The sequence below is a fragment of the Dermacentor variabilis genome, chromosome 11, assembly GCF_050947875.1.
Source record: "Dermacentor variabilis isolate Ectoservices chromosome 11, ASM5094787v1, whole genome shotgun sequence".
Classification (NCBI taxonomy): domain Eukaryota; kingdom Metazoa; phylum Arthropoda; class Arachnida; order Ixodida; family Ixodidae; genus Dermacentor; species Dermacentor variabilis.
The window spans coordinates 78051873-78064500 of record NC_134578.1 but is presented as its reverse complement, the minus strand read 5'-3'; the positions used below and the strand labels follow the sequence as shown (position 1 = coordinate 78064500).

Sequence of the window (12628 nt, the reverse complement as noted above, 5' to 3'; positions counted from 1 at the left end):
TCGATTGGAGATACTCAAACTATTTCTTTAATGTCGCCTTATTAGATAATTAGCCTTAATTAATTAATCACCTTCTCAAATATTATAATCAGGTGAAAAATGTCAATGAGAAAATTGTAGAGCAACATAAAAAAAATCCCGATAGAGCTTACCGTTGCTCAATACGTGCTGCATAAAAATGTTTTTTTTTTCAACGTGAAAGAAGCCCGCGAATAGACACAAGGTGCCTCGAGTGGCCAGTCACGCGGCAATTTTGCGTGCATTTCTGCCGAGACGGTCCCATTTGTCAACCACTGGACCATGGCAACAGTTGCGGTCATGCTGCAAAATTTTATTATCCTGATACAATACGGTACGCTTATGCAAAGTAAACGCCGCGTAAGTTTGTCCTCGCGGAAAATGAAGGAGAAACTGAACGAATGTGGCCGACGACCTGCGGGCACACTCAGTGTGTTTCACAGGGCAATAGCAAGGTCAGGCTTACGGTAATCACAGTGAGAGCCCTAACTTTCAAATGTGACACTAGGCGGTGTCAGATCGCTTGGACCGGAAAATGCCCATTCATGTAAGCAGTGGCGTATGGGTATATACGAAACGGTAAATGGATACGATACGCTTCTAGCGTATCCATGTAAACGCGGCTGATTATGTGTGAACATTGCGGCGCGCAGATGATGCCCTGGACAGTGTGCCCATCATCGTGGCTGACGTGGCAGACGAGGCCTCCCTGTTGTCCATGGCACGGCGAACGCGCCTCGTTCTCAACACGGTCGGGCCGGTAAGTAGTGCAGCGGCTAGTCAGCCTGTGCATGTATGTGCAAACCGTCCCTGATCGTTATTGCTCTGCGTCAAGGGATCATCGCAAAAGGCATGCGACTATAGCTGTGCGTACCTAGAATATCCAGTGTGTAAGCTCCCCATGCATACAAATTTATTAATAGCGTACACGGCAAGTACACATTTATTGCTGCAGTAGGAATCAGATGGGCGTTCCAGCTATTTTCGTGCTTCAATGTATAAGAGAGTGTTTTGTTATAGAGTAAGCGGACCAACAGTGCATTATTACGGCGCGTCTAGTGGCGAATATCTCCAAACTGGTGTCATTCCGGAAGATCACTCAAAGTGGGTACGCCTCGAGGGGCCAGTCGCGCGGCAATATTGTGTGCATTTTCGGGCTGCTTTCACGCTCAGAGAAAACACGTTTATGTAGTACGTATTGAGCGTCAGAAAGCTGTATCGGGAGTTTTTCATTTTACTTTACAATTTTCTCTTTGACACATTTCATCTAAATATAATAATGAAAAAGTTGACTAAGAGTAAATGTGTAATTAGGCGGAATGCGAAAATTGATCTGAATATCTCCAAGCGACGGCAAACGACATTACCTTGGTTCGGCCCAGATACGTGGCATTTGCGTATTTTTTTAACGTTTGCCTCAAGTTACGTGAAACACAGTGCATATTCATCGTGAGCACTGTGCAATTTGAACTGTCCTGTGTCGTGAGGTCTACGTCTCATCCACGCTAACGTTCAACAGCAGTAACGTAAAAAAGCACCAATTTATACTTCTGTACCAGATATTTACGAAATGCAACACTTACACGACCCTTCGAGCGCACCATACGTCGCAAACAAATCCCACTTCAGCATTTTTCCAACAATATCAAGCAAAACGGCACAAGGTAGAAAGCAGTCATGATACCGTAGAGTGGTGGACACATTACGTTAACTGTATAGTATTAGTTACGTGAAACAATGCCACTTGCTGCCTGTATCTACTTTATTTTACTAAATGTTTGACTGAAATCCAGTTGATGTAAATTTTCGTCCATTTATTTCCCATTTCTGCGATCCGACATTCATACATTAAGTTATTCTTTATCTGAATCAGGAATTGAGGTTGCAGACGACAGGCGAGCGATTCTTTGTGGCCACGAGAAAGATGGCAGCATATCTTCGCAGCTGGGGTACTACGATTTTGTGCCCTGTGCTTTTGAAGTTCTCAGACAGTACACCAAACCAGGCAATCCCATTGTTTTCGCTAACTATTTACACAATGAAACAACTTAGTCAGCGGCCAGGCAAAATATTTTCTTGCTGTTAACGCGCAAAAACACTCCAACCGCGATAAACGAAGCAACAATATGGGGCTCCACGTGCCCTTATATCTGGCGGGGTCAGGGGGCAGCATTTCACTCAAAACAATCTAAATAAAATCAAATATTACACAACAGAAGAAAAGACGCACTTTTCGGTCACTTTAACAATCTAAACACTGGATCGTCGCTAAAACCTAACGTCGCTGAGTGAGCTTTGTTCTCGCATGCTCTCGTTCTTCTCGTTGTTCTCGCACACAGCCACAGCAAAACAAGTACATTCTGAAAAGGCGAGGATAGACAATAACACATTTGTCAGTTACACTGGCTAGCCGTTACGTGTGCTATAACAAAATAAAATTAACTCTAAATTTAAGACCCATATAACTCGTGGTTTCACAGAGAGCAACGTATGCTGACATGTCGGAACTGTCCGCCTGAACTTCCTTTGAGACCATTACAGTTTTGTTCTATGTCATGAACACATGGAAGGTATCGGGTAAAGTAATGGGTCATGTACTCTCTCTAATCTACTTGAAAAGAAAATGACGCGCATCTTAAGTGCAGCCATGGGTTGTCACGAAAGGCAGCCATATTGAATACAGTGCTGGGCATCAAAGATGTACCGCAGACAGCGCGTTGTGCGTTATGTATGCGACAAACGCCGCGTATGAAAGAAAAAATTTCTAGCTTTTGTATGCATTAACAATAATTTAAACGGGCGTATATTAGTTTTGGTTCTATTTATAGGCTGGGAGATCAAGAACAGAACATTTCTGGTCTTTTAGCAGCTTTGTATTGTAGAGCAGTCACAGAAATTTTCTTCAGTGGCAAAGAAAATTTCTGTAATGTTTCTTAAACCTCTTTCTTTACAATGTACATTCAAAGATTAGGCTGTTGCAATTATGAATTCGTGGTTACGGAGATAAGGTCAACTCTTCAGTCTTGGCGCAGGCTATTCAAATTGAGGAGCGGCAGGGAATTTCCGCTGCTATTGTCTACGCAACAAAGCCGCATATTGGCGAGCATAAAACGATGGTAGACTTCTAGAAACATATTCTGTCGATCTAACTCAATCCAATAATTTTATTTGGTGTGCCTTTAAGGCTTCTTGCGCATGTGATCCTCTTGAAAGAAAAAAAAGTATTCTTCTCTTTCTTGCTTCAGTACCGCTTCTATGGACGTCCGGTGGTAAAGGCTTGCGTCGACAGCAGCACACATCACATTGACGTCAGCGCAGAACCACAGGTTAGAGACACTGTTTTCCTTTTTTCGCGTACGATATTGGTGTTTTACCATGCAAGATTATGGTGCATGGCGCAACATGACTGACCAGAGTTTTCCCATTTTTGCTTTTTACTGTGATAGAAATTTTAAGGACACTCTAGACGAATTCCTGCAATCGGCGTGGCCGTTGGCGTTACCGTGAGGTTCCATATAAAGTCCAACAGCGATAAAATCGCCGCCGCGCGCCGTCTGCTGTACGGGCGAGTGAAAGCGTGCCAGGGTGATCCGGCGATGGTGGCTCAATCACACTCACCGTAGGGAGGAAAACGGGGAGGAAGCGCACAAGGCTCCGGAGGGAGGGCAGAGAGAGGGGGGGGGGGTGTTCTACTCAACGCGGCCTCGGCGGCCGCGCGCGCCCGCCCAGGCGGCGTATTTACAATTGCTAGTAGATACAGTGGGGCGTGGCACTCGCGGAGACGCCGGGCGTGTGCGTGCATGCGCGAATAAGAGCGGGTGCGAGAGAGGAAATGTGGGGACTTTCGCTCCTTGAATACATGACTCTGCCTAGGCACAACGGAGGAGTTTCTTAACCCTTTATTTATGCGTTTTTCTCTAGGCATACCATCAGAAGTCACGGGGCGCGGTAGTGCTCAACTTAGCCTCGTAAGTTGACGGCTGGACCTAATTATATTTATTCTTTATTCAGTAGTGTTTTTTTACTAGTTGAAACAACGTGTTATTATGACGCATTATTGGCGGCGCCTCCAGGACACCAAAGTGGCAATGGGAACACCAAAGCTGGAGCCCGGACTGGTCCGTGGGTTGGGGCTGGCCGAGGCCTGCGCGTTCCAGGTGTGCATAAGATCGGCTGTGCGCTATCGCGGACGGCCAATTTTTTATGCGAACACCCCCTGCCACGCTTCGGTCTCCGCGGCCCCAACCTACGGGCCGCCCTGCTTCCAGCTTTGATCCCCCCGCTACTCCTTGGGTGCCCCGGAGATCGTGCGCTGCCTGCTTTATTATAACCTGGCATGCTCTCCTGAGGCCTCCGTTTGCCGGTTACATGTTCCCTCCAGGAGCAGTGCTTGTAAAAAATGCAACCTGTCGTCGCGACGAAAAAAGCGACCCGCAACTTATACAACACCAGTGAGAGCCTTGCCCCTTCAGACACAGCAATCACCAAACGGGGCGTCCGTGCCCACTGCCTCACCGCGTGGGCAGCCAGCGGCGGAGCGTAACACTCCGCAATGCCGGCATGTGTAGGGGACAAACACTACAACACGCGCTAAGAAAGCTCCTCCGTAGTGCCTAGGCAGGGTCACATTCTATGGTCACATATTCAAGGAGCAAAGGCCCCTAGATTTTCTCTCTCGCACACGCTCTTACTCACGCCTGCGCAGAAACGTCGAGCCCCGCGAGAAACGCCACCCCCGCTGTACCTACTAGCAATTGTAAAAATGCGCCCGGGCGCGGCCGCCTAGCCCACTGTACCTTGAAAGCCATCTGCGACGGGGCAGAGCCCGCCGCATGTGGTGTTTTCGCCATAGAGTAACATAGTAAACGACAAGAGTTGACACTCGAGCCGTTTCGCGGCCGAGCTATGGAGCTTCGCCGAACCCGCTAGGTGACAGAGCACATCAAGGAAATATGGCTGTGGCTGCGGCTGCGGCTAGCAGCTTGACTGGCGGCGCGACCAGTGGGCACGACCCAACACGTGCGAAGACTAGTCAGGCCGCGCCGCCGGGCTCTTTCTGTAAGATGCACCTGAGCATCGTTGTTAAGTTCTGCCAGCGTCTGCTTCGTCGTCGTTTCATGGTAAGGCCACAGCAAGTTCTTTTGCTTGTTGTTAACGGTTTATTTTCATCGCATTTCGTTATGTCACTTTTAGCCGCGTGAACGAGTGACGGCGGCCTTGCAGCGATGAAGAGCTGCTGGCCATTTGCTACGCTGACTTTCATTTCGCATTCATTTTTTTATGCGCAGCACTGAGCGGTGATGCTAGCGATAAGAGCGACGCGGCAGCGTCCGAGCTGCGAGGCACGTGCGATACAAAGACGAAGTTAGAGAATAAAATGGTTCGTTAAGAAATGCGGCCTATGAACACATGCCCTTCGGGGCAGAGAGCTTTATGTTACGCACAGCGACTGCTGAAAAAGTATGGTGCTCTACTTTTGCAAAAGAAATGTAGCCATTTCTAAAGCGGTACACGGGCAATATTTGCAGTATGGCAATAATGCGCTCTCTTTCAACCTCTGTAGCAGGCTATGTGCGCTCGGGCGTTGTTAGCTGTTCTGCATTGGGCTGAAGATACGTGTTTTCATGCTTTAATTGTGCATGGAGTTGTTACCGTAGAAAGCTCCTTGTTTCTTAACATGTATAACAGTGCTTCCTTAACCAAAAAAATACGCATTACATGAAGGAACACAGCATCTCCATTATAGAGCATTGCAGGCTCCAGTAGTGCTTATACGAAGGAACGTAACGTCTACATTCACCAGCTTTGAAGCCTGCAGTATTGCTTACCTTCTGCCTGTCATTCTACGTATTGCAGGAGTCTCTACCCTTATCTCAAAATACACTGTACAGCCAAATGACATCATGCATACTCAAGGGCAAAATTCCAAGTATCAGAAGGCGATTGCAAGGCTTCGAAGACAGCAGGTGTAGATCCCCAGCACAAAGTGCGTAATTGCAGCTGTTTAATGACGGACACACTGGCTTACACATTCGAGATGAGGATGTTGCTGCGTGCTCAATTATTTCGGCAGTAATTTTATTTCGGCACGCAACCATTCACATAATTTTGCTACCTTAATTCACCCTCCTTCGTGGAAGCACAAGAAAAAACGTCCTATTTCTTCCCCTCTAAAAGAATCCCATTTTGAGGAAGTTAATTGCTGCCATGTATACGCAGTTTTTTTTTTCATTATGTGGATAGTTGCAACACATATTCTATGTGTTTTGCTTGTGCAAGGTTATTGCCATCACGCCATTAATTTCCGACTATTCTCCATTATACCGGTGTCACACGACCACTTTCGATCGCGATCAAGTCCGATCCGGTTCAAAATTTGACTGTTATTGGCTCTATCGCGCAGCTTGCGCAAAAGAACCAATTTCAACCGAGAAATTCAAATTGGATTAAGCTTCATCACGTTTAAAAATGCGCCGTGTGACTACCGTATTACTTGCATTTCGCTGTTTCTTCCCGTTTTTATGTATCTGCCTCTTACAATCTTGCTGCAATAAATTGTTGTCGGCTATTTTCGTGTTCTTGACTGTGCACAAGTTGATTTATATTTAAGGAGAATGGCACATTTATTTATGATACACCTTTTGGCGTGAGTGTCTAGGCCCACAATATCATAAGCGATAAAGCGATTGTTGCGCTAAGTTACAGCTTCAAACAGCAAATATGAATTTAAATGAAACTAACATGAAGTGAAACACCCTTGCGCGCTCGTCGTCACAACATATAAAGAGCGGCACAAGCGCCTGCATGAAATCACTCGATTTGAGCAGGGTTATGGGTCACCAAAGAAAAAAAAAATGATATTAAACGAAACCGAAATTAGGGCCTCCGAGATTCGGCGGCGTGCGTGACTATCTTGGAGGCTGGTGCGTTTCGCCGATTCCGATAGGTGCGCTGAGAGCCAAAGTCGGCTAGGGTGCCTCGATGCGCGCGCGCTCCCCTAAAGTCGGCCGTAGGCGCCTATGGGAGTGTCCACTCTTTACGTTTACTATGTTACTCTATGTTTTCGCAGCTCAGTTCGCGTCGATGGCAAGATGCAGCACGAAAGTCAATTCGCTCGCCGCCGCTGCCGCGCTTCCTCATTCGAGCGTTTTGACAGCGAGTTCCTGCGGTCCTCGAGTGAGATGTGTTAATGTTTGCTTGTGCGTGCGTGACGCCACGCTTGTTAATTAGGTCAGCGTGCCTACGTTTACAAGTTTATACGGCCTATAAAATTACTGTCCTTACGTCGTATAGCTGTGCACAAATTTGCTATCAATCCATGCTTGGCCTTTCGGGCGAAACTACAACATTTCACAACGGCATTTTTCACTTGGACTACGTTTTCACCACTAAATTCTGAAGCCCTTGACTGCGTACTGCTACTTTATATTAAAACACCTAAACGTGGTAATTGAGTATTTATCATTACTAGAATTCTTTTATTGCATGCTGATGGGACCCAGGGTAGCGTATCCCATTCTTGTCATACAGTTGTGCGAGTCGGTGCCCGAGCAACCATAATGGTTCCATGGGCAAGCCACGGCGGGCGGCAGCTACTGTCCCCTCGAAGTGAGCTCCTTTGTTTGCGTGTCACAGTCTATGTCGGGCCCAGTTTAGTCCACTCGGGCGTCCGTCTCGCCCGTCAGCTTTGGTGAGGCTTATTTAGTCGCCAGCTCCCTAATCCCGAGAAAACGACGATGCAGCGTGACGAGGTTTTCATAGCTGCACGCTTGCCAGTTAAGCATTCTTTCTCGGGAAAGGACACCGGGTACAACAGTACTAAACGCCAATGATATCAATGCGTTGCCCCAAGAGATTACATAGTTCAATAAATGCGTGCAGGCCTCCGTTGTGAAAAATCTGCAAAAGTGGCATTGGATCTGTAGTGTCCATAATATCCGCTCATAGTCTGGGAACTGGTTTGTCCGTAGAAAGAAAAATGAAGGGAAAAATTCGCCTACAGTTGAGCGCAGCTGTATGCGTGTTTTCATTTCGCGTTATACTGGCTGCCACGGACAATCTGTCTTGTACGGCACGTAGAATATGTAGCGAAGTGTGGCGCGACTACCTCTGTAACCGGGAGATAGCGAGAGGCTGCCCATGGATGACGTGTGGGCGCGATTCACGGCAGCTGCCGCAGACAGACCGCCATTCATGCAGCGCTTTGTTTCCGTTTATGGTATTGATGGCGTCATCGCGAACAGACGACGCGCGTTACTCTGGCGACACCTCGCAGCCATCGTCGCCGCAAAGCCCGTCTTGTTCAGCACTACGCTTTTCTTCTCACGCTTTCTCCATGCCCTCTTCTTCCGTTCTTCGCCTCATGGTTCTGCTACACCCTCCTCTACCGCTTTCCTCCTCGCGCTGTCTTTATTATCGCCGTCTTTCATCCGCGCTCCGCATTCTCTCTCTCATCGTTCGGTGTGTTCATCCGATCAGCTACGAGGATGCCGAAGGATGACGCCGAAGCTTACCGCAAAAACTGGCGCTTACGCCTTGCAACAACGACGGAGCCCACTAGCGAGCGAAGGGAGAGTCTTTGCTGTTATTCAAGGCGCCCTTGCTCTTTCCTCAGGTCTTCGCATGCCTGTTGGAGACTGAGGGGACCAGCACTCATTCGCGTTGTGATTTGCTTGTGAGGCATCCTGACGGGAATAAGGTCCAACACGTACAAGCCTTTTGCAAAGAGGATAACAATTGTTTATGGTTACCATTGACGTTTTGTGCTCCAAAGTATCGTGCAGCAAACGAGACTGCAAAGAGATTCAGTTTTGCCTAGTTGGTGTTTACTGCATATCCTACTTACCGCTAATAAATACGAAGACAGCGGAAGCAAATTTACACATACCGCCCGTGTCGTCACTTTGTGCTGTCTTCCCCTGTCTTGGTCTTTATTAGCGGTCAATATGATATGCAGACACTGCAAAGGAAAGCGTGATGCAGTTGTATTTCAGAGATAGTGAAAAGTTTCCTCCTGGACACTCGGTAACTCTCTCTACCAGGTCAGTGTCCGAAAACCTTCAACGCTCTCCGGCCAGAGATATTGAAATGTGCCGAAGGCACGCTCAACGCTCGAGGAAGGAAGACTTAGCTTGAGTGTTTTACATATTTGCAGGCCGAAACCGGACAAATGGTGGAAGTAAACATGGATGCTCTCGAGTGCGCTTTGAGGGCAAAACGAGTGCTGCACTCGAAAAATCTTAGAATCTTGTTACACATACATGCACTACTGCTTTTAACCAATTCTTTTTTTTTCCCGATGAAGGGAAAGAGACATTTCTTCGGTGCAGGTCCTGTTAATTTTGGCTCGCCCACTCCTCTGCACGTGGGTCAGTCACTCTTTCCCGTGAGAACCAGTTTTTCGATGACTTGATTTGATGACTTGGACGATGACTTGTCATAGAGATGATTCACCACCTCCGCAATTGCGCCGTTGAAAGTCCGGTTCTTTCGCTGTCGGTGTTCGGGCAACTCTCAACAGGCACGCGCCCTTATGGGCATGCGAGTGCGATAACCCCCACAAACAGTTATCGCCGACACGTGCTCAGGTTCCTCGAAGTGCTCAGGTTCCTCGACGTAAACAGGTCGCTGCCCTCTTGCGCAAAAGCTCCGGAATGTGCTTTTGGATGCTGAACGAATAAACTAGCATACGCCTCGCTGGCCTAAGTAAATATGTTAAAGAACGCACAATACTTTCTTTGGCAGCGGCATTAACCTATAGCATCGACCGTACTTTCCAGTAACCCAGGCGTCGCCGGGCGCTCTAACCTTTGTATACTCTGTCTGGAGACCGTGCCGTCTTCTGCTGCGCTTTCTGGTCTTCTGCATCGCGTCATCAGCAGCGTCTTCTGCTGGAACGCGAGCAATTCCTGAAATGCGGCTCAACTGCTGTATTACTCGCGTCGGTGCAGGGACTACAATGGTTGCGACTTCGCTCAAGCAATTGCTTGGACCAAAAAAAAAAAGGGGGGGGGGGCGCAAGCAGCAGCTGAAAATTGTGCTATTCTATTCGTTGCAGTACATGGAGCAGATGCAGCTTGAGTTTTACGACGAGGCTCGAAAGAAGGGAGTCATGGTCCTGAGCGCCTGTGGATTCGCCAGCATCCCCGCCGAAATGTGCCTTTCCTACTTGCGGAAGCACTTCCAAGGTAGGGGGCTCATGGCTTGGCTAAATATGTTGGTTTTTTTTGGGCCACAGTTGCACTAAATTAGGCCAGCATCATAAAACCAGCTAGAAACAACTCTGCACGTTGCCTCTTTCGTACTGCGTGACAACGCACGAACACTCATTTAGAAGCAGCGCTGTAGGGACAAGGGTTTTACGTCGGCTGTCGACAAATCTAGATTGAATAGCTTTAGGCACAGCTCTAAGACTAGCGCGCACTATACCGCGAAATGTAAACGTCGCAAGTTTTTAACGCGTTGACTTAACAGCATTCAGTTACAAAACACGAGGGAAGCGCCTAGACTGACTTAGGACATGTTCACTCTAGCAATCCGGTGGCTAGACCGATTTGCAACCGATTTCTATGCCGCTGCGCAGCTTAAATCCGTCGCTGCGGACTGACCAGAGCGCGAGTAAGAAACTTCAAATGTAGTGGCCGAGCTCAGTATGGCCGAATTCACTCGAATTGCGTCGCGACAGCGGAACACTATCTCAACTTAGTCCCTGTAGAACCCCATTTCGCGAGCTCGCAGCATAAGTAGCAGTTCGCTCACATGACTACGTTTCTCGTGAATCCATCACCCGTCGCTTGCGTCGCCTCTATCTTGGAGAAATGGCTCTTTCGCTCCAGATGCATAGCAAAAAAAAAAAAGTGTTGCTAGCAGGCCAAGAAGTATGGCTTCTTGTGCCTCGGAACTTATAATCGCGATTGCATCACTCTGACGAGCAAGCGCCACAAAGAAGTACGCAAAAGTGACGCGAATGGAGAAGTCGCCGCTCGCGGAGCCACCCGTGAATGCAAGTATATAGCGCCTACTCGGTTGTTATTGCGTTCTCTTCCGCTGTCCCCGCCTTTGCGGTCGATATGCTATGCCCACACATCCGCCGCGCTGCGGCTATGGAGTTGCGCTGCTAAGCACGAGGTCGCGGGATCGAATCCAGGCCGCGGCGGCCGCATTTCGACAGGGGTGGAACGCTCGCGTCCTTTGCATCGAGGGCACGTTAGATGTCCCCTGGGGCGCTATCGGCGGCTAAGGAATCGGCGTGGCCTGGGCCATTCGCGCTAGGCGAAACTGAATGCAAACTGCTGAACGCGCGGTTTGAACAACGATTTCCGATCGCGCCCTTGGTAGCCAAAATTAATCCGGAGTCCCCCACTATGGCGTGCCTCATAATCAAATCGTGGTTTCGGTACGTGAAACCCCAGAATTCATTATTGGTGGTCGCGTGATTTCCAGAAAGTACTACGCAATTCGCATCGCGGATACAATCATGTTAATGTTCCGTGACAACCGACAACGGATAGAACCTGGGATAACACTAAACTTCAGATACAGAAAGGTGCCTCTTGAGCTGGGTGATAGCATTGCAACACAGATCGCCCGACACAAACTTTCACTTTCACCGTAAAATATATATATATATATATATATATATATATATATATATATATATATATATATATATATATATATATATATATATATATATATATATATATATATATATATATATATCGCGCACGCACGCGTACTCACACGCGCGCACACACGAGCGAGAGAGACAGAGAAAGAGCGTACTTCAGCTTTGTCGGGTCAAACGTTAAAAAGATCCACGGATGTGTGCGAGAAAGCAACCAACTTATTATTGTTCACCGTACTATTTAGCAATTTGGAGGCTTTTACTATGACGCTAAGTAATTATTACCAAATACTTAATGAAGTAACCGTTGAATTATTAGCTTAAACGCAAGATCTTCAATGTTAAATTTGTAAAGCCTGTTGGGGAATGTCGAAATAAATTTTTGTGTGACGATAGCTGCGGTGGTTTTCATTTTACCGGGCTGTAAAGAAAGCGTGTGAGATTCCAGAAAGTACCCCGTGAATACGTGCTGGCGCGCAGTGACACCGGTGCCGTCAAACATGCCTTGAACGAATGATCGGTGCTGATCAATATTGGCAAGACTGGTAGCGACCTCTTGGGACAGTTTGTCCAATGACAATGAGTAATTTCAATTTTTCCTTTTTTTTGTGGCATTATTCTCCTTCTGGAAGGAAAATAATAAAGAACTGTGTGTTCACGATTATGTCGCTAACCACGCTTTAAAAATTATGGGGTTTTACGTGCCAAAAACACTTTCTGATTACGAGGCACCCCATAGAGGAGGACTCCGGAAATTTCGACCACCTGGGGTTCTTTAACGTGCACCTAAATCTAAGTACACGGGCGTTTTCGCATTTCGCCCCCATCGAAATGCGGTCGCCGCGGCCGGGATTCGATCTCGCTACCTCGGGCTCAGCAGCTCAACACCATAGCCACTGAGCAACCACGGCGGGTCTAACCACGCTTTACACCAGCGGTTAAGTAAAATATGGAAGGTCACTGCAGTGTTTACTTTAAATGCTC

At 47.6% G+C, this 12628-nt stretch overlaps 1 protein-coding gene across 2 annotated transcripts in view; it reads left to right on the top strand.

Annotated features, from left to right (window-relative positions):
* Positions 1 to 12628, top strand: part of LOC142563670 (saccharopine dehydrogenase-like oxidoreductase) — a 63429-nt gene that overhangs the window by 23609 nt on the left and 27192 nt on the right. For both annotated transcript variants that reach the window (XM_075674258.1, XM_075674257.1), the window contains 3 exons: positions 672 to 778; positions 3264 to 3344; positions 10076 to 10205. In XM_075674258.1, coding sequence (XP_075530373.1) covers positions 672 to 778; positions 3264 to 3344; positions 10076 to 10205 — 318 coding nt within the window. The remainder of the gene's footprint in view (positions 1 to 671; positions 779 to 3263; positions 3345 to 10075; positions 10206 to 12628) is intronic.